The sequence below is a fragment of the Manis javanica genome, chromosome 7, assembly GCF_040802235.1.
Source record: "Manis javanica isolate MJ-LG chromosome 7, MJ_LKY, whole genome shotgun sequence".
Taxonomy (NCBI): domain Eukaryota; kingdom Metazoa; phylum Chordata; class Mammalia; order Pholidota; family Manidae; genus Manis; species Manis javanica.
The window spans coordinates 131,983,726-132,007,200 of NC_133162.1; the positions used below are offsets into that span (position 1 = coordinate 131,983,726).

At 32.8% G+C, this 23,475-nt stretch overlaps 1 protein-coding gene across 4 annotated transcripts in view; it reads right to left on the reverse strand.

Moving 5' to 3' along the window:
- SCN7A (sodium voltage-gated channel alpha subunit 7) overlaps positions 1-23,475 on the reverse strand; it is a 104,792-nt gene that overhangs the window by 40,583 nt on the left and 40,734 nt on the right. For all 4 annotated transcript variants that reach the window (XM_073241601.1, XM_036996072.2, XM_036996070.2 and 1 more), the window contains exons 2-10: positions 20,373-20,614; positions 17,292-17,404; positions 16,848-16,937; positions 15,687-15,815; positions 15,112-15,203; positions 10,153-10,359; positions 7,478-7,547; positions 5,613-5,754; positions 1,906-2,112 (exon numbers count right to left, since the gene is read on the reverse strand). In XM_073241601.1, the coding sequence (XP_073097702.1) occupies positions 1,906-2,112; positions 5,613-5,754; positions 7,478-7,547; positions 10,153-10,359; positions 15,112-15,203; positions 15,687-15,815; positions 16,848-16,937; positions 17,292-17,404; positions 20,373-20,600 (1,278 nt within the window). In that variant the 5' untranslated portion in view covers positions 20,601-20,614. The remainder of the gene's footprint in view (positions 1-1,905; positions 2,113-5,612; positions 5,755-7,477; positions 7,548-10,152; positions 10,360-15,111; positions 15,204-15,686; positions 15,816-16,847; positions 16,938-17,291; positions 17,405-20,372; positions 20,615-23,475) is intronic.

Below are 23,475 nucleotides of genomic sequence, written 5' to 3' on the forward strand. Positions count from 1 at the left end.
CCCAGAGCAGCCAAATGAATGGAGATATTGGGAAACTGGGAAATACTCCAAGTTCTTCCTAAGCAGAGTTAATATGGCATCTCATGTCGGGATAAGGGAAATATTGTGCTCCTGGATATGTTTGTGTGTAGCCCTTGACATTTGAAATGCCACATCAAAACAAATTCCATATTCAAAATATCATTCAGAATATAATCATTCAGTCTGAAGGACCCCAGACTCGTATCTAGAGACAGAAAGCTTTTGTAACTTGTTTTTCTGTGACTTCCTCATGGGTGATATAATAGCTATACTCAATAGCTTCCTTTTATACATGTTTCTTCGTACTGTGTATAATTGCTTCTTGTTTCAATGGTAGGTATGTTATGGACCTTATAGACACAAATATCTATTAATAATTTGTCATCTGGTGTATCTCTACATTATGTCATTCAGATACCACTTTTTAGTAGAATGATTTTTCTAAGCTTCTTACTTGTACAGAAGTTAACTTTTTCCCCTTTTGACCCAGAGATGCCTTTGGTAGTAGTGAACCTCTTAGCCAGCCTTAACTACACATTCCACTTGGTACCAGAGCGTGGCTTTTTACTTTTCCCCATCTCATTTTATCCTCCTTATATGAGGAGGCCCTAGTCACAGTTCCTTTCTATCCTTGTTCCCTCAATCTACCCTTTTTCCACCTACTAGAAAAATGTAGTTTGAGATTTGTTGTTTTGTTTTTCAGTGTAGACAGTCTTTAGCAAACGTTAGCAAGTGTTCAGAAAGCAAAATAGTAACAAATCCGGAAGGATGGAAAAGGAGACAGGGAACGGCTTCCCCACGGGAGGTCTCTGTAACTAGGCCAGTGGGCCAGGAGCATATGAATTGCTTGTGGACAGTTTGCGACCAGAACCCGCCAAAGAACAAGCTCCTAGTCAGGAGGCCTCCTCACAACACAGGAGAGGGGAGCAACACCCTGGAGGAGGCATGGGCTCTGCCCCACCCCAGGCTGCTGGGCTCCTGCCCACCACCACCTTAGCAGCTCTGGGTAGGGCTGCTAGGAGACTGGGAGAAACCTATCCCTCTCCAATCTGAAGAAGAGGTGTGATACTGCCAGTCCCTGTGGAACAGAAGCAAGCGACTTCTGGTTGCTCTCCTGGGTCCTGTTCTTTCTTTTCGCACTCTTACAGAACAATTTACATTATTTTTAGAGACAATTTTCCACCAGTTCTTTAATGCTATTTCTGTCAATACTTTCAGATTCATAGACCAAATCTTTTGCTCTGAGGCTAAAAATCTGAAAGTACATTTAAATACAACACTAAGTAATTGAAAAATAGAGTAAAAACCTTATTAAGTTTTACTTATCATGGATTTAACTATTCCATGGATAAAATAATCCCCAATATTAAGATGCACAGTGCATTTCCTCTTGGAGGAGCTAAAAAGCCAATTAAGTGAATTTTTTTCTTTTTTTACAACTTCATTAATATACTTTCATCCACACTTTCAGTGCTTCATGATTTCTACTTCATGATTTCACTTTTGAGTTGAACACCAAAATTTTGCAAAGTTAAGTCTGATGCGCTGTCCAAAGCACATTTGAATTAATGAACTAAAACTGCATTAGGAGAAGTCAATTTTGAAAAAAGTATAATATATCCATAGTTTATCTACAATAGTTATATACATTTTAGAACAAAAAATTGCATACATTAAAGAAATGTAAGATGTTAGTCACTTTTACCCCCGTGCACTCAGTAAAGAATGTTATAGAGCAAAAGCAAGCCTTCTTATCAAAACCACTTCTGATCTTATCATGTGCTACACAGATATCGAGTCTCTAGTAAGAGACAGTGTAATCTAAGACCTATAGAAGGTAACTCAACTTCTGTGATCCTAAGAAGCACTAAAAAAAATGTATACCTCAGTTGCTCCATTTCCTTCTTGAAGTTCTTTTGAAGTCTGCTGAAATTTTGGTTCAGTCTTCTTAGCATTTTCAGCAGTTATCTGCTTTTCTTCTTCATAGGACATAGCGATTATGCCCAGGAACAAACTCACCATATAAAAGGCAAACCAAAAACTTATTACAACAAAAAATACCATGTAGATCTTCCCGGAAGCATAAAGGATCTAAGGAGCAGTGGAAAACAGGACAAAAGGGAGAAATGTGAATTGTCTTCCTGTAAGCTATTTTTATATGAAAAATGAAATTTTGTTATGAAAATAGTTTAGCTATAAGTGGAATATAATACAAGACAGTTTAAGTACTACTTTTATCTGGAGAAATAAGAGAAAGCTCTTTAACTTTAAATACATATATAAGGTACAAAGCCAAATGTAGAATTCAGTAATTTAATTAATTTAAGGTGAGCATTTGACTTTTAGGTCTTCATTAAAAGAAAAATATATTGCCAGGAAAAAAAACTGTCATCTCTCAATAAGAAAAGCTGGACAGCCTGAATATGAAAATTATTTACTTTACAGTAGGATCTTTAAGTATATGAAGTTTAATAGAGTCATGACTGGAGATGACTTTCTTCTGATCATTACTTTATGGAAAAATCACAAAAAGATACAAAATCAGGTCCATTCAAAGAGCTAGGAACAGGAATAAGTCTATCTGCTAAATTACTTACTTTGGTGAAGAATCTATAAACAAATCTCATTGGAAAATCATATTCATTTACATGAAATCATTTATGGATAGAAAAATACAAAATTTTAGATTTCCAAACATTTGACTACTTTTTGTTTCATAGTAACTAAGATATATCAGAAAATTTGAAAATTTGAAAATTTAGAAAATTGTAAGTAGACATCACAAATTCAAAATATGCTCCAGTGATATATCTTCATTAATTAAAAGTATATGAACAAATTTGAAGAAAAACAGATGGGAATAGTTTTAATTTTTAAGCATCCATTTGAGTCAATAGGTAAATATTATTCAAAGAGAACACCGTGTTGATATTATAGAATTAAGAATGTTCACAGTTCAATAGGAAGTTCTAACATTCAGTCAGAAATAATTTCTTATTAATCTATGTTTATCTTTAAAATTACATTTAATAAACCCTATTATCTCAAGTATTTAGGATTTGGTTAAATATTTTTCCCACTGAACTAGCTGTCAATTACAGTAGTACATCTGGAACACACTATTACAGCGTGTACTGCAGGCCATGCACATTAATAAAAGCTTTATGTTATCTCATTAATTCTGTGCAATATCTTTATGTGGTATTTACTATTATTTCCAACACACAAAAGAGAGATGAAAATTAGACAGGCAAAATGACTTGTCAGAGATCTCACAGTTATGGAGGAATGACTGAATCCAAAACTTTTGTTCTTTCCACCATATGAAGCTGGTGAAGGGTAAAAGTATACACTCTTACTAGGACGGAAACGTGTACAAATTCTAGTTCTATTTTAGTACTAAGTTGGGGCTAATTCCAGCTCCCATATCATAGTTATGAACATCAAGTAAAACAATGCATGTGAAGATCTTAACTCATGGCAAGTGTGCAGTAAGAATGAACTACTGTTAAATCCACCTCTACTCCATAATGTTCCATGTGGACTGACATTTTGTTCTGTTCATTTATGTATCTATGGTGTATCAAAGAACACTTGAATCAAATAAATATCTGTTAAAGAATGAAAAATGATATTCTCTAAAACATGAGCTGTATTCTTTGGGAATAAATGCTGAATTTTCTTGGTCATAGTCAGTTCAGTTTTATGCAATGCTCAGAGTACAAATCCAGTCCAAGTCAAAGCAAACCTTACCTACACTAGTTAATAAAATCAGAGTGCAATAATGATGAAGGTTCTGCATAGATTCCAATACCAGGACACTCTAAGACTAATTTCTGATCTAAGTAGTAGTGTGAAAGAATTTCCTTCAAATCAATGCTAATAAGAAAATTACCTAACACACTTTGAGGGCAATTTTTTAAAAGGCAAGACATTTACTGTTATATGAGCTGACTCAGTCCATAAATATTCTTATATTTTTCATTTATTAAAATTTCATTAAGTATTTCTATGTTTTAGATGTTGAGAACACAAAAATTAAAATAAGACAAAATACTTTATTTTAGGTACTATATCTCTTAGTGGGAAGAAATACTGAATAAGTAGTTAAAACAATGGCTATCAGAGGCAATTATATGGTACCATGAAATCTGGTGTAGAAAATATCTAACTCTGAAATGAGGATTTGGGGAAAAGCTCAAAGAAGAAATCTGGCTTTAAAGGGTGAATCTGAGGCATGATATTGAAGACAGATATAAAGAAACTTGAACTTTGGCAGTGGGTAAACATACATTGAAAGAAATTTTGGGAAAAGCTCCTTTAGGAAACAGCAAATCTTTTTTATACTCAAAGCAGAGAGTAAATATTGAGAAATTTAGGAGATAAATCTGGAAAAGTGTGCAGATTAAGATCTTAAAGGGCACTATGCAGCATGCATATGGACTCTGAACCTCATCCCATAGGAATCTGGAAACCACTGAAAGATTTTAGAAGGACAATACGCACTAAGAAGTTCCTGGTGTGGAGGAGGCACTGATACTTGTCAACAAGTTTGGGAAATAACACTATGAATAATAATCTTACCAAACTATAAAAATATAGTTTACATAAATAAAAATGTCACTTTAATATTTTCATGTAATACTTTTACTAGAAATATAATTTTACTACATGTATGTTTGATTTACTTTTCATTTAATGTCATGAATCTTTATGCTAAAATGTTACATTATACTGTCATTTTTAATGGCTTGTACACACACACACATACACATGCATGTGTGCACTATAACTATCCAATCATAAAAGTATAGTGTATGTATATTGAAAAGAAGAATGTTCTTCAACTGTAAATATTTTTGGAATTTATTTTTTAATATACTTTGATATTAACTATGCTGCTAAAATAACATTACATGTTCTGTGATGAAACTTCTCTTAAAAGAAAAACTCAGTCTCCATTCTAATGCGTATTCCATCTTTCTGAGAAACTATGGTACACAAATCACTGGTTATAGACACATTCTCAGAATTTAGATGTCAAGTTTATATTACTGTAACTGGAACATGATTGAATATGAAAAGGGACAGAGAAGAAAGAGAAGAATTAAAAAGAAATAGTACATTGTAGATATTCTATAAATAATTGCTTAGTACATGGTAATCCATGGGTTCAAATTTCTTGGCTAAAGAATTAATACCTAGGAATGTTCTTTAGTTAGTTAGTATCGCATGTCTGATATCACAGAGCAGAAAAGAGGTCTCTGGCAGATACATAGGTTGTAACTTTGGGTAGGTTACTCAATCACTTTGATCTTACTTAGTGTCTTCATAGGAGAAAGTGGATGTTACAGGATTGTAGGATCCTATAGGACCTTGCAGGGTTGTTTCAAAGATCAAAGGAGATATATGTAAGAACATAGACTTGGGCATTGTGTTAGCACATAGTTTGACATTCAGTCATTCTGGTTCTCTTCTGTCCTCAAACTCCTCTCCACATAAAAAATTAATAAACTATGTGACACTTGATCATTATTTTATAGGGAGGAACATGACACCATTCCCATGTGCAGTGCAGATTCTGTTCTTACCTGGTGATAAAGTGCTTCAGGGTAATCCTGCATCATTAACCGGAACAGGGCAAGTAAGGCCCAGCCAAAACTGTCAAAACTTGTGTAGCCATCATCAGGATTGGTGCCAGCTTTTACACACACGTATCCTTCAGGACACTGACTAAAAAAGACAAAGAAAAGAAAAACTACTAGTCTTAGGTAACTTTCAGATTATGGCTAAATCATAAATATAGAACATCGGTCTATGAATTATAAAGGGCTCCCTTTCCCATAGGAAGTAATTCATCTTCTCCCAAACAATTTCCAGTGAAAAAGCTGCAAATGAATTAGATTTTAAGTAGATATAAGTGAACAGTGTTAATTAAGATAAAAGGAAAAAGGGTCTCACAGATGGTTTTCTGCCAAGCCTTTGTTAAAGATTCCTTTACTACCCAATATCGATGTGAAAGTATAACGGATGGAAAACTACACAACATAAATCAAACTGCAGTAGTTGAGGGTTTAATTTTCAAAAGAATTTCATCTCAAATGTTTAGATCCTATTATTTAAGGGTGAGAAAACATTTATCACATAAATAATTTATAAGCAGAACTTATACTTCCGTAGAAAGATCAGATTAAATATTTATTTCATTTCCTTGCATGGAATCTTCATATTTTCCTGTACTGGGGGCTTGGGTATTGTGGCTGATTATTACTGCAGTGGCCCAATAAATTGTGTTTCCCTCTATCCACAGTCTTGTGTAGTTCCCACCCACAGTATTCTGGCTTTGGCCATGTGACTTGTTTTGAACATCTATTAATGATTAACAAATATGATGCACACAGAGGTTTATAAAGCACTGTGCATTGAGGCTCACTGAATTGCTTACCCAGAGAATCTGAACAAATGAATTTTTGTTCTTATCTGAAGGCACTAACTTTGGGGATAGTTCACCATATAACAAGCTATGATGGCTACATGTGAAACATTGAATGGCTTTCTCTCCTGGCCTTGAAATAAATGTACAATTGTGATCTATCCTTGACCAGGTATCTTCAGTAAACCTTTTGGGCCATACTTGAGTTTAGGATGTCCATCAGAAGGAATTGCTGAAGTGGGATGGGGCAGACACAATGAGACAGACTCACAATTTGGATTTGAGAATAGAATGGAAGCCCAGCAATAGCTGGGCAAAGAGCTGAGCAAGCAACAAAACGTCTAAATCATGTGAATACAACTAAACTACAAAGCTCATGTCCTTTCTGACATGAGCCGACACAAGCCTTATGTCGATCTGGGTCCCAGAGCCTAAGAAAGGGCTGAGCCTGTGGTGGGTTTCAAGGCACCCCAGCTGAGGAAAGTAACAAGGAATTATGTGAGTTATATTACTCTTGAAAAGTGCTCTACTTCTACATTCTTCATCTGAAATTATAGGAAAATAAGACTTAAAGTTTTGTCATCTGAATAATTATAAGTACTGTTTTAAAAACAATAAAATTTTATTAATGTAAAGTATAGTCATGAAAAATATGCATGCCATAAGTGAAATGACAGCATGTCTCTACTTCAAAAGCTGAGGGCCAAACAAAAGGTATAGTCTTTCTTGCTAATTCGCATAGCTTTGGGGCACACGAAAACAGAAAACCAGATCCTGTTTAAGCCCCAGCTTTGCCATTTACTAACCTCTTGACCTTGAATAAATCATTTAAATACCCCATATTGTGTTCTTCTGTAAAATCAGATTAACAGTTTTCCACATTGTATATTTCTCAGCATAGTTTGGATTATCAAATGAGGTAATATAATTAAACTGTAAGCATCAGTAAAAGCAATCGTTATTCAATAAATGCTATTGCTCCACGATACTGACTTGACAGATGAAAACATTAACGCCACTCACCCAGCATCTGTTCTGTTGCCACAAAGGAGAGCATATCTTTCTCCTTCCAAATAATAAAAACTTTCTGTTTCTGAAAAATAGGAAAGAAATGATTTTCTATATCTAATCTTGAGTGAAGAACATACCTGAAATCCACTGAAATCTGCACGGAAGAAGAATATCCATCTCTACAGGGATCTTTTTTTATCTAGGAGGCTGTCCCAGCATCTGATGCACAGGCCAAAAGAGCTTTGGCAAAACACGTACCTCACTGTCCCCAAAGTGAAAAAGCTCAGCACAGAAAGAGGAGTGTCCCTATCGGAATCAGAGGTTAGGAAAATGAATATAACCAGGCAGGTATGAGTATAACCAGGCCCCTGAAGGAAAAATTCCCAGTTTGAAAGTCGAGGACCTCTGTTCCTGACGATGATCTCTCTCTCTCTGGATTTGATTTCCTTCTCTTCCCACTTCGGAACTTGTTTTTCTATACTGAGTATCCAGCTCCAGTTATTTGCCCTGATGTCACCTAATGTCAACCACAATCCAAGTTATTCTGAGTCATGGACCTTAGAAATTACTCAGATATTCTTTTCTGCTGTCAATAAAAATGTAAATTGTGTATTTATGGATATTACCAGGGTTGGCAACGTGTGCTTGTCTTTTGCATGCATTGGTTTTTAGGGTCTGAATTCAAATTACAGAGATTAAATTCGTAAGATCAGTCCTGAGTTTGTGTGTGTGTGTGTGTGTGTGTGTGTGTGTAATTGTATTACTCCAGTCTGAAATAATATCACTTAAATTTGTCACCTGAAATGATTGAAGAATTTTTAAATCATAAATAATGAGGAATCATTAATCAAACCTCTTGAATGGCAGTCAAAAACCAAATGAAATCTGACAGTAATAAAACTGGGTGGCCCCACATACTCTTCTAAAAACAAGGGCTATGACACGGCAATTAGGTTAAATAATGTTTTACAAATATGCTATTTTTTAAAATTCCTAAGATGTTATTTGAGGAAATGGAATGACTAGAATTGGCAAATTTAAAAGTGGTAATCTTTAAAAAGTGATTTCTTTGTAATATCATATTTTACAAAGATGAAAAGAATCTGGACTGTTTTCTTAGTGATAACAAGTAATCAGCATATTTTTGTTACAACATCAAGAAAACACAAAGGGTGTTTTCAGTTGGAATCTAAGATTTAAGATCCATCTCACAATTTAGGATTAGGACCATGAAACAGATACGTATAACAAGAAACATTCACAAACTCATGCAGTAATAATTTTGTATTATTTGCATCACAATTATATTATGGGATAAACCAAAGAGTAAAATTTATTAAGGTTTTAGAACTGATTAAATCTAAAGTAGAAATAAAATCAATGTAGAAGGACTACATAAGATGTAGCAACACTTCATTTTTATTACTTGAAAAATATGCTTTTATTTTTTTCTAAATACCATCAGAAAGGACCTCATCATTTTAATATGAGAGAAGAAATCCAGTAAGAAAGCAAAACCTGGTGAAAAGGGAATGGGCTTTAATGCCAGATTGAAGTTGGTTAGAATCCTAGATTTACCATTGAGTAGTTACAGTATGCTGGAACATTCACTTTGAATTTCTCTGAGCTTCTGTTTCTAACAGGTGTTATCATGTCCCCTTTGGATTTACAGTGAAGATACATGATCATGTGAACCACTTATGTATAAGCTAATCAATACTTATTCAGTATTATTTCTATTAGCCTAATATTTACCAAGGTATAACACAAAGCATTTAAAATGAACAGCAGTAACTGAAACCCAACAAGGGTAAGATAATGTACACATTTTTTTAAATTTATAAGATCATCTCAAAGTTTCTAATGAGTAAACTTACATTTTTATTTTAAATGAATAAATTAATTGAAGAAAGATTATAAGGATTCTACCCTGATGAAACTGCAAATAAGATTTTGGTCATTTTTATTTACTTCTAAAGGATTTGCAAAATTAAGCAATTCCAAACTTAGGGGTCCCTGATTTAACTCTCTGGAGATTGGAATCTTGACATCAGATAAATGAAACAGATCCAAATTATTTCAGGTTTCCTCCACTATCCTGAAGTACACTGTTCCTATGAAAACTTTCATAAACAGAATTGTGTAAAGCAAAGAAATAATTGCCATTAACTTACATAGGAAATTTTTCTGAACATTCCCAGACCCCAAAAATAACTTCTCTTAGGCTTTTCTGATACCATAGGACACATCTTGCTAACAGATACCAAAAGTAAATCGAGACAAAGCACAGATGCTCACACACACAGTTCGAAGCTCTGGTGGCCCGGGGCTGAGGTGCTGAGTGTGGTTCTGGGGAAGGAGCTTGGTGCTGCCACTCTGCCGCTCACCGCCTCTGTAACAGCTCACTACAACACAAATGCTGAACACTATTTCTGCTTTTCACCTTTTCCCTAAAAGTAAAAATGCTCTTGGGCTTTCCTTCAGTTAGTGAAAACAGGTACGTCTTTCATAAAAGTGAAGTGGTGTAACGTGAACTTTGGAAAAGCAAGGGATACCTGTGCTTGAGCATGACTACATTTACATGAAGTTTGTTCTGAAGTTGAGTGTTTGACATTTCTATGAAGACTGCACTTCTGTTAAAAAAAAAAGTTTCCATTTTTTGGACATAGGTGGCAAGTGATTCTTACCTCGAATGTAATATGGGTTCCCAGTTCTGTTGTGCAGGGCTTCAGTCTCATTTTCTTGGGGCCATCGCAAACATTTGTGCTTCAGGTTGCCCATGAAGAGTCCCATTCCAATTAGAGAAAATAAGCTCAGAAAAAACAGAGTTAGGATAGTGACACCAGTCAGTTTCCTCAAGCAGTGGATCAGGATCCCTGCAAAAGACTTCATGCCTGAAAAGAGGAAGGTTTGTTTTTGATAAAATAAAACTTTAGTGTAGTAGTATTAGCAAACTGCTTCCATGGCAAATACTCTTATCAAAATCAATAGCTATGTGCTTTGTAATCAAATTCATCATTATCTAGGTCTACTAAATACAATGAATAAAAATCCATTCTATGAGGTTTCTTTGTTATTGATAATTACATCTCACAAAATAATTCAGACAATATTTTAAAATCAGTTATTTGTTTTTCTTTACTACATAAAGAACTGGCTTTCTCCCTTGGTTACGGGTTTTCATACCAATCACAATTGTTTGTAAGCATAAGTAAAGGTGTACAGTTGTAAATCAAAATGGGTTACAAATGTTGTTGAAACAAGAAATAGTTCAAAATAGCAGAATTCTAAACTACTCTTTAAGTTTTTAAGAACTCACATTTTGAGCTGATTACATAAAATGTTAAAAATTTTTAATGATTAGAAATGAGAATCACACACAGCTGTGATGTATGTAGGCTCTGTTCATATCAGAATACTCAGGAATCAAGAACTCAGCCTTAGAGCTGGTTTTCTTAAAGGACATTTATTTTTCTAATTATTAAGTGAAACAGGCTAAATTCTGAAAGGATCGTAAACAAAAACCAAAATAATGCAATTGTACTTCATAGATGAAACTATTAACCTTCCTTCCTTCCTTCTCTTTTTCCCTTGCTTTCTTATTTGTTGGTCTGTTTATATTAAGGATTCCAGTAACTGCTCAGCTCAACAATGATTAAGAATATACATTGAGCAAGCTATTAACATTTCTTTACTTTTGTTTTTTCTTAAAAATGGGGATAATACATATTTCATATATTATTGTGAGAACTGAAAATCTTATTTCTTAAATGACCTCCTCAGATGACTGGACTTCTTGAGTATAATAAAATAGGGTTGAAATAACATTATTCTGTGTTTAAGGAAATATGATTGATATCTGCCTTAAATACACAATTGTAGTTGCTGTCATATTGGAATACATATTTACAGCCTATTTTTGCCACTTGGAATTACACTATAGCTTTTTTTTTTTTTTGCTATATGCGAGTCTTTTTTAAGGGTTACATTAGAAATGGAATTTCTGTATCAAATATATGTCCACATTTAAGTACAGACACATATGTTCAATTTGTTTTCGAGAGAAGAACCATTGTATAAACCAAAGACTATTAAATATATGCCCAGCTTGCACTAAAGGTGGGACATTTAAAAAAATTTTTGCCAACTTATTAGAAGAAAAACAGGATCACTTTAATGTAATTTCTGTGATTATCATAATAAGCTTTTAAAATATGTATATTTGCACTGTAATTTTTATTTGGCAATTGTCATGAGTACTTTGCATATGTTCCTACTGAAAAAAACCTTTTCCATATTGTTTTATTGGAATTATTTTTAAGAATAGCAATTCTTAAATAAGAATATCTGTGTGTGTGTGTTTGCATCTGTGTATGTGTGAATATGTATGACCAAGTTTCTTGTGGAACTCTAATTTTAGTGGTGACATTTTTGTTTAAAGATAAAAAAATCAAATTTTACAGAACAAAATTAATAATTTTCATTGTTACCTACCATTCAAAGGTCTGAGCTATATGTCAATCTTGATTAATTTCCTGGTGTAAGTTTCCTCTTCTTTTTACTTTAAAATTTTTATTATGCTTCCAGTGTATCTTTTGTGGAGTTTCATCTGTTTCTGATTTAATATTAGTTTCCATATCTCAACAAAATAATTGAACCCAATTGTATTTATTTTCATAAATTGGTTTTAGTTTTGGTTATGCGTTTACCATGTTGCTTTTTTAAAATTTTTATCTTCCTGTCATGATATGTCCTATCTTTTCTAAATTAACTTTAATTTATTTTTCCTTTTGTATTTTAGATAAAATGTATCTGTTTTAAGAACGTGTATCAAACTTAGGTTCTTATTTTGAACAAACATGTACTCTCTACATCAGAAATAAAACTGTAGCTACTATAGTCTCCCCATATAAGATAAGGAAATAATTGTATATATTTTCTCATGTTTCTCTTTACCCACTTTTCAGTTTTTGTTAATATATTTAGGATTTTTGACCTAATTATAATTGTTGAATTTTATGTATTTTGCATTGTATATTATCTTTCATGATTTATAAGGAAAGGTAACATTCATTCAAATTGTTATAAAAGCCTCTCAGGAAATATAAATTCATGCAAATAGGGAATGGAGGGGACTTGGATGAATATGAATGACTTAAAGGGGCAGCTGCTCCTCGACTGCAGCTGGTAGTTGTCCTGCAGGAATGTGGGTGGAAGGATGATGACAATTCATCCAAGTTAATTTAGATTTTAATATCAGAATCACCAGATTTTATAATGGTGTCTATCTCAAAGTTTTCTAAAGCACAAACTATCTCTAGTTCAAGAATGACCACAGATATTCATGCTGTAACTTCTGATTAATAATATTTGGATTATGTTGTGCAACCCAAGAACAGCAATAATTTGGCAGTCATCCTCTGTGGGAAGGATTTCAGAGTTCGCTTTGATTACTTTTGGTACTAAATCTTGTCACTGTTGAGTATTTTATTCTTCTACTTCCATTTTTCAGCAGATATTAAGGATACACATGTAAACTCTTGCATGACTTAGACTATCTTTCTGTTGACTGCACATATGGATGACAGACAGGAGTAGAATTCTGGTGCCACAACCTCCTTGCGTACATGCCCTCCAAGCTCTGAAATGTTTAATATCAAGAGGTCTAAGGATTGCCTTTCCCAGGCCACTTTTTCTCTACTTGTTTTTGCTTGTAGAGTTTTTATAATATTTATTCTTTAATACTTTAAAGTTTAAAAATGTTGTTATATGTCTAATGGTATCTTTTAGTTTTTTTGTCTAAGACAAGCCTCTTCCATTTTGTGAATAAGATCTTTCTCAAGATAAAAAATTCTATTGTGTTTTTGAATTTTTGTCTTTACATTTATTCTGGTTTCTTTTCTAGGATCATCAATTATCCACATTGTAGAACTTCATTCTCTCCTTCATTAAATCAATCCCATTTTTGGTTCTACTGTATTAATATAGAACTTTTCTTTTTTTCTTTACACCAGTGGTTTTATGTACTATACCATGACACTATACAGATAATACTTTATTTTATTGCTTCTATTACCATCAAATATCCATGAAGGATACTGTAATTTTTATCAGTTAAAGGTGTTTTGGTCTATTTTATTATCTCATTTTTGTCTTCTGTTCATGAGAGTCTAGGCTTTCTTCTACTGGGACTACAAAACATGATTTCTTATGCTCGTCTCTATTTCTTATAGCACATTTTTTTAAAGGAAAAATGAGGATTATTCTCATTTTCTTAAGTAGTATGACTTTTCTCTTTTGTATTGGAAAATAGTTTTATGTTGCTGGTATGTGTCTTGATGATTTTCTCCCTTGAAAAGCAAGAGCAGTTTCTACCAGCCAGTGTGCTCCCACCTGTAGTGAGTGTATCCCCTTGTGTTAACCTGGATTTACCTGATTTCTTCTACAATCCTTACCTGTGGTCCTAAGATGAAGATGCAGATGATGCAATTTTATGATCTAGTCACTTTCGGAGGGCAGTAAGAGAGCTCTTTCTCTCTTACTGTGGAAATTCTTGCCAGGGTAATTCTCACTGCTGGTTTCTGCACTGGTTTTGGCAAAGCTCCCATACCACAGACCATTTTTATTAAACAGCTTTACTGAGATATAACTCACAAACCATACAACTCATCCATTTAATATGTACAATTCAGTGTTTTCCAGTATATCCACAGGGTTATGCAGCTATCACCACATGCCCCAACCTTTTCGCTGTTTCGCCAGCCTGGACTCCAATACATAGTATGCATATGTCTGACCTTCTCCGTGGTGTTCAAGGGGACAAAAGCTGCCTATAGATCTTATTTTTGTATTATCACACTTGCTCAGGGGTTCAATTATTTCAAAAGGGAATATTATCAAATATTTCAAAAGGGAATAATACAAAATTCCCTATTTTGTATTATCACCCTGGGTTTACTGGTTCAATTATTTCAAAACACTTCTGATTCATAGCATCCAAAACACTCTGAATAGAGTTGTTCCTGTCTGATTATTCTTATTCATTCTGAATAACAAATTAGAAGGTGTGGGTGGGCTTCTCTAGGACGTCTTCAGGAATGGAAGCTGTAAATTAGTCCTCAGCATCTTCCATGCATGTGGTCATAGCTCAATCTCATTTAGAAGGACCTCCTTGAATACAGTCATGTGGAATGGACTTTCTTGAGGCATTCAGAGCAAAAGGGAATTTATCTTATTATATACTTCTTTGTTAATTTCAACTAGTTCGTAGATGCAATGATGAAATGAAGAGGCACATTAGATATCTGTCTAGATGCTATCTCTTGCAAAAGTCTAAGGGCAATTTTAAAAGTTCATATTTAAGATATGAGAATAAATAAAAAATAGAGAATATATTTTGATTGATATCTGTATTTTGTTATCATAAGTATTGAACCCATCTCAAATAAAGAACAGTCAAATGTGATACTTTTTCTTAGCTTTCCTAGAGTGAGTGAAATAAATTTAAATATCAGATAGTTCATTGATTTCAAAACTGAAACATTGCTTAATTTAGTATTTCTCCAAGCAACATCAGCAGAGTCCAAATGAAGATGTGGGAGTATATAAAACAAAATAAAAAAAAGGAATTCAATGCCATTTCTTACCTTGGTTTAAAGGAATAATTTTCAAAATTCTCAGATTTCTTATAATTCTAAATATTGGAATGAAGTTTAGAGATGAGTATCTTGTTATGTGCCTGTGGAATTAAATTAGAATTACTGAGAAGTCACATGAAGCCTAGGCTACTTATCTTAAGCTTTTAACACTCTTTGAAAGTTATTTTAAAACTATGTATATCATGTTTTCTTTCTCTCACTATTCCATTTTGCAAATAGTTTTATTAGATTTTCTTAGATTGTTACAGTGCAAGGTACCCAGGTAAATACTAATCCACAAACAAATTATGAGATTTCCAGATTTTCTACTCATTGAAAATAATCTCTAATGCAAAACTCCAACCTCTAGTGCTTTTTGTTTCAGATAGAAAACATTCTTTTAGTTTGGTATTGCATATTCTGAGGACTAGTTCAGTGGGAGCTGCCTGAGAGAACTCGTTGTGGCTATGACTTATGAAATATTCTTTATGGGCAGAATCTTTGCAGGCTCTTCAGTGTTTCTTTATGAAAACCATTTGTTTAGCAGAGTTTTAAGATTATTTGAAACTTAAAGAAATACTCACTCAAACAAAGTTACACTGAAATCGAGCCAGTTCCATGGATCTCCAAAGAAATAAAAAGGTCCTGCCCAGATGCCTCTTGCAATCAGTTTTACAAGTATTTCAAAGGTGTAAATTCCAAGCAAAGTGTTCCTACAGAAAAATATTCATATAAACGTTAATAGTGAGAACAATACATGGTCAGCTCTGAAATACTATGTCTGTGTAACTGATTAGCAGCAAATCAATCAACCAGACAATAAAAAAAGAATGTGCCACTTGAACCATAGGATAGGGCTTTAGCTAGGCTCCTTGGGTGGATATGTCTCATGGCATTAACCTTGAAATTTGACTATAATTTTTTTCAATAACTCCAAGTTCTGGATTATAGTCTTTACATATATATTTAGATAAATGATGAAGATGCAAAATATCAAATTCATTTCACAATGGGAATCAGGTAACAACTTAATTGCAGAGAGGATGGAAGAATTAACTTTATTATATGCATGTACAAGGTTTTTATGGTGAATCAGTATTGTATATACCTTCCAAAGTCAACTAGTTTTAAGAACAGAATTAAAGCTTAAGAGGTTGCATAAAGAAGGCCTCAGGAATGCAGTCAAACAGAAGGAAGTAGTGACAGAAAGAGAAGTAGGATAGAAAGGAAGAAAAAGAAATAATTTTCTTTAGAATGGAAATGAATACACATCATTTGAGTTTGAAACAAATCAGGTGTGGAATTGCAATAATAAAAAAAATCCAAGGCACTGAAATATTATGTTAATTATTACTAATTAACTTTAAAAATAAAACCTCACTCATGATGCCATACACATAAATATATAAAGACTCAAATATTTACATCACATTAATGAACATGTTGGTAAATAGAGGCATTTAAAATCCACTAAGAATAATGAAAGGGAAGAAAAACATTAAAATTGATCCACTGACATTGGAGTATATAAAACAAAATAAAGAAAAGGTGTATATTTGCTTTTATTTGGAAAATTGATTATTTTGGTATGTGTAAAATTTTATATTATGTGCCATGAATGTTATATTATGTATAAGATATAAATATTAAATTGTAGAATGTCATATCATGCACTGTAATAAAATATGTTAAATATGAAATATAATTGTACATAAGATTATATATAATAAAATTATATAACTTACTGCAATACTGGCTCCCAGTTTGACAAATTAGTCATGACCATAAATATGCAGTCAATCAGGACACTGATTAAAATTAACATTTGGAAAAAGGTAGATTACAGTTAAGGAATAATGAATAAAAAATAATAATGGAAACAGATGTTTCTATAATTTGTTTATATGTGCATGCACTGAAGTAAAATGGTTTCTTAAATTACAAAAATACATATACTATTCATATTGAAAAGTAATGAGGATTAAGATTTATTTATATTTACTCTTTTTGTACTAGAAAATATATTTTAAATGCATTTTCAAATATGGAACACAGTGCAGTTGTAATCCAGATTTAAATATGACCTAAAATGTGGTATCAATTCAAAATAGAAAAAGACTGCAGCAATATTTGAATAGAATAGCTGCATTAGCTTATCTGTACAGTCTAAAGCCAATAAAAAAGGATATGGATGTACCAAAATCTTAATAGCTGTTCTTCTAATTGAGCTGAAAGGAGAAAATGTATACCAACTGGCATTGAATCTGAAGATTGTTCTCTCTTTATTTAATATCATGAAAGTCTGTAAGATGGGAAAAGAACATTAAGTAAAATCAGAAACTAAGAACTGTAATCTCATCAATTACACAATATACTACCAATAATCATTTTAGCCATGAATTCTAACAGTTACACTTTTCTTATATTTTGACATTCCTTTATGGACTAAATCAAATGGGGAGGTTTTTTTTTAAAAAAAACATTTTCATTAATATTTAGGTTTATCTACCTTTTTCTTTTTTTCCTAGTATTCTAGCTAAGAAAGCCATTTGCCATATTCCAATCTTCAATCTTCCTGCAGAACTAATGTAATAAAGAGCAAGAAAACTGTATACTATGGTCTTGGAAATCATTTAAACATACTAGTATTCAATGAATGTAAACAACGTTAATTTTATTCCAAAGCAAATACGGTGTGGGATTACAGTAGTAAAAGTGATCCAACATGCTCAAATATTAATTATTAGTAAGTTATCTATGTTATAAAATCCCACTTGTATGTTATCTTTGACATAAACATATCTAAAACAAATTTACATCATGTAAAACTAGTATGTTGGGATATAGAAGTATTAAAATAAAAAATAATGAAAAATCAGACACGTCCTAAAAATGAGTCATAAATATGTACTTGTTTGTATATATGCATGTATTTATTTTATATACATATATACACACACACACGGTGTGTACGGATGTGTGTATACACATACATTTTTACCATATATATATGGTATTTTACACTATATATTCATTATACATACACACACTTGGAAAATTCCTTATTGTAGTGTGTGCATAAATATATATAGTGAATATTATGTTATAACAGTATATAATATATAGTATACATGATATATATTAAATATAATTTATTATATATTGTATATTATATTATATAATTACACAGAGGTGTATATGGTGACTATACATTGGTATTTATACTTGTGTATACATACAAATATATTAGTGAGTACAAATATATGTTCATTGAGATTTTATGAATACATATTCTAAATGGAAACTAAACTTTGCTATAATTCTCATCAATAAAATACTCTTTCAACATGCAGTCTCTGGACATTTTGACTTGTATTTATTTTTTCTCTTTACATTTTTAATGCAAAGAGAAAACAAAATAGGCCAAAGAAATATATCTGATTATTTAAATGTGCTTTCCAAGTATTTTCCAGAACAATCTCAAAATTTCATGGAAGATGTACATGCAACCGACCATCTCATGTCATTGTTAAGGAATGAGTTAATTCCATATATAATAATTTTCCAATTAATGTTTACATACTGAAATTGTTCATTCAATTTTAGAATTATTTACTTGCCTGTTACCTTGAACAGAATAAACTAAATGACTCAAATTTTTAATAACTTTATGCTACCATTAATAACTGTACTTTTTATACTAAGCTTTCTTTTCCTTAGAGTTTTTGGCTTGTTTTATATTTCAAAATCTTTGGTTTTCTCAAATAACAAACCCAGATTTGTTTCCTAAATCTGTATATACTACCAAAAAACTCAAACCTTTACTATATTAGAGTTACCATTAAGTTTACTGTGTTATATCAACTGTTATGACTTAAACAGCCAAAGTGAAGGCAGAGTTAAGTGAGATGAGGATTCACATTTTCACTAAAATGTTTGTAAGATTTGCAAGGATTTTATGGCTAATGTTGCATAATGCCTACAGAAGCTATCATTGATGCAGCAGTCTTTTTGTAATATATACAATTACACTATAAAATGCCAATACTCTTCTGCCAAGCCAATAATCTGAAAGAGTTGTGGTTATACAAAATGATCACTTTGCCTTCTGTCCAGAGACTTTGGTTCAATTCCATTTCACCCATTTGGTAAATCACTGAATGCTCTACAAGGACATCAATTTACAACTGTCCACAATGAAGCTAATCCTCATGTCCCCTGAGTTTTATCTTCTTTATAGTTATTCCATTTTTGTCAGTAGCACTGCTGGGCTGGAAACCTTGGCATAATCAGCCCATCTTCAAATCGTGCTGCTCCTTCTCAGGTCTGTTACCTCTCTCAGATACTCCAGACAGCAGGCTTGGATTTCTCTATGTCATCTTTCTGACCCTTTCTCTTCTATGCAATAGTAATTTAGAAATACGTTTACTCACCTTACTCAAACACTGCATTTATCACATCAGTCTTCTGGCCACCATATTAAATCCATGCTGACATTTCTGTTATTTCATCTTATTTTCCACAACTTGCAACACAGCTACAGAGTTCTAGTTCTCTCATTACCCTGTCTCTTCCCTATTCCAGAATTAATCTCTGCTCTTGCCTGTTCATAGAAGATCTGCCCTTTGCCTTATTAAAATCCGAAATGCTCTTCAAGCTATAATCCAATCTCTATTTCCTTAATGAAGACTCCTCCAGCCTTGTCAGTCCACACAGATCTCTGCCTTTTCTAAGCATAATTATCCTTATTTTTATCATCTTGTGCTTGTTCTTAGATTGTTCAAATATTTAGTGGGTTCTTCAAGTTATTTTGGGGATATGATAGGATGTGAATGTATGAATAAATAGAAATCATAAATAAAATATAGGTTAGCTTTATTTTCCTAACTACTGAGTAAGAACATAAAGTTGAATATTTGAAACTGCTGTACATATTACAGAAATTTTATATTATAGTTACTCTAAAATCAATAACCTTAAGTAGCCAATCATCATGCTCCCATTAAACAAATCATTTACCTTAAGATATAACACTATGGACTAAAGTAAAGTAACCCCAAACAAACTAACCTACCAGGTAAGCATTAAGCTTTCATAAAAGTCTCAGTTACGTCTGAAATTTCTTTTTATAGAAATCCACTTCTCTATAACTTAAAATTACCTCTTGATTTACTCTTCATTCTTTTTTCATACTATCTCAATTACATTTTTGTGTGTCTGGAAAACAAAACATTAAACATGTAATCACAATAAATTCAATGAATCCTTACATTTTTATCCTTATAGTATGGGTCCACGTCTTCCAAGGGTTCTGACACCATTCCTTGAGGAAGATTTCCATAAACAAATGGAAGCTCTTTCCCAACTTCCAAGTCAGTGTTTGGCTTTAAATCTTCTTCTTGGTGTTCCTCACTGCGCTTTTTAGCAATATGCTGTTTCATAAGTTCAAGAGACTCTCTGGTGAAGGGGACAAGGACCCCAGGCTCTGGAGAAGCCATTTCCAATTTTGTACCTGCAAGAAACATTTTTCTTCAGTTCCACATAAAATTTAGGTATGTACAGAAATTTTAATTACGAAAGGTTAGGATATGAATAAAAGAGAACAGCAAACGGAGTGCATGCCTTCAAATAAAATTCTGGTGTTTTGTAGAAATCTGAGTAGGTAAACTTGATTTTGTTATACTTAACATTAGGTTTAGTTCGTAATTTCGTGAGTAACTCATTCTGCTTTGTTTACGTATCTTGAATCCTCTTTCATTGAAATCTGCCTTTCAATTTCTCCCTTGCAATGAGAGAGTTCTAAAGTTACCAGAGATTTGGGGGGAAGGAGCGGAAATCCAATCATTTCACTCTTAGCTGTATTTAACCACTGACTACTCTTTTCTTCCCTAAACTCAGTCTGCATGGATTCTGGGCCCCACTCTTCTGTATCTCTTATAGCTCTGATTACTTGCTTTGACTCAGTTCTTCCTCTCAAATTTGTACCCGATATCTTTTAAAGTTCTGCCTTGCCCCTCTGTTGCATCCATCTTTTTGGTGACTATGTAGGCAAACACAGAGTTTCAATTACCATACATGGGTATATTCCAAAACACCCTCTTCCCTCAGTCACCTATGTGGCAATCCCACCAATGACAGCAATTTAACGAGTAAAAACAAAATTCATTATTTCTCCCCATGACTAGAATCATTATTAAACCTTCTAGCCATTGTAAAAGGACAAAAACACAAATACAAACTCATTACGTTGTAAGTTACTCATGAAATGTTCCTCTTTGTCATCAATTCCTCTGACCAAAAGAATTTTCTTACACTTATTTTCCATTGTGTTTTAATATTATCCATTTTTTTATATATCTACAAGGTAGCTATCTTTATAATTCCCTATTTGGATTGCTCCAGAAGTCTTTACATGTTTCTCTCAAATCTAGCCTTTGCCTATTTCAAGTCATCCTACAGCCACTATAATCAGGCTTCATTAAAAATAATTTCATGCATCAATTCCCCATGCATGAAACTTGTTCCTTCCTCTCGTATGAACATATGCTCTTTTGCTGATTTTCTCCAGCCCAATTCCTATTGAAACCTAATCTTCAAGTAATCCTACTCAGTGACAACAATGATTATTCTTTCTTCATTCCCCTTAATCCTATTCATAATTTTTTATTATTGCAATTAAGGATATGAAGTTCGTACTTTATATTGTGGCATTTTGTATATTTTGTCTATTACAGTGCTGGCCTTCACTGAATTTCTTCTGTAATATTTTTTAAAACAGAAATCATACACATATATACACACACACATATATATTCTACTCCAAAACTTTTCACTGTTGGGTGAAATTGAGTTTTTAATGGTTTAATCCATTACTGTCTTTTAATGGAAAGTCAAGAAACAAGTTAGGTAATTTTAATGAAGTACCAATTATTGTAAGAATCAGACCCTTACTAGCTAAAATAGGTGGTGTGGGAGAGATATTCTAAATATACAAATGGCAATCTCATAGATATCCAAGAAGATATATCATCCACTTCACTGTCCTGGGAAATAAAAATGGAAAATCAAGTACTGGATTGGCTCTTCATGCCTTTCATGGGATCACGGTTTTCCTTGAGTACATGTTAAATAGTTTCTTGTTCCTAGAGGTCTCAGTCAAATTACATAATATTCTTGACTCTGTCAGTCATAAAATTGGAACTCCTCCTTGGGTTAAATAAGGATAAAATATATAGGTTGAAATTCCTCCTACAGTGATTGGCATATAATTGGGGGGAAGCAGAGATTAATTTTTAATTGTGATAGATTTTTTATTTTAGAATCATGGGCCAAATTTAATAAAATAATATATGGTACAAATATATATAAGGTTTTGAAATTTGAACTTAGCAACCTATCAGTACAAATGCAGTGGATATGATTTTGCAGCAGAGAAAACTGTCAAGGGGTTTTACCTAATTGCAATTGCAATATGAATCAATACTGATTTGTGTCTGCCAAGAAAGCTAGGGTAACTTTCTGTACTGAAGGAAGATGGAGGAGGCAGTCCTTCTCTATTGTTCTGTAATCTAGGATCACACCCAGAAGACATATACATAACCTGGAGGGTCTTTGAAGAGATTTAGAACATTAATCAGGCTCAAATCATACCATCTATTGACCAGTTAAAAGAATGGAGGATATATTGGTTGAAGCAGAAAAGAAAAAACTCAAATAGAACATTTATTTCCAAGTATCTGAATGATTCTCATGTAGAAGAGAAATTAGACTTAAGTATTATTTTAAAAAAAAGAAAGAAAGATGAACTATAGGATCAATGAGCTGGAGTCAGAATAGATTTGGCTCAAAATAATAAAGCACTTTCCAAATAGATGTTGAAAAATGGGATAGGCTGATTTGGACACTAATATTTCCCTGTAATTAGCAATGTGGAAGTATGGACTTATTGACAGTTGGGTAGAATAATTTAAATGGCTCCAAATATTGATTGGTTGCAGCCTTATCATTTTAGAACTTTCCAATCTTAAAATATTTGGATTGAATTTTCAAAGAGTTATCACATGACATAAAAGTTTGGGCTAAATATTAGCTAAACTAAACCTATGCAGCATTGAATTAACAGAATCAAAAGCATTTTTACCTCCATCTTCTCAGATTACAATAAAAGTACTTCTTATATCTTACATTTTAGGGATCCATTCTATACACTAACAAACATTATTAAGCTTATGTATGAAAGTATGTTGTTCTTAGACGTGAATACAAAGAAAGGTTGCAAACTTACTGCAGAGATGCTGCCATTTAATGAAACTACTTTTAGATGCATTCCATTGAAATCTCAAAATTAAATTTGCCAGTTTTCTTATTACATAG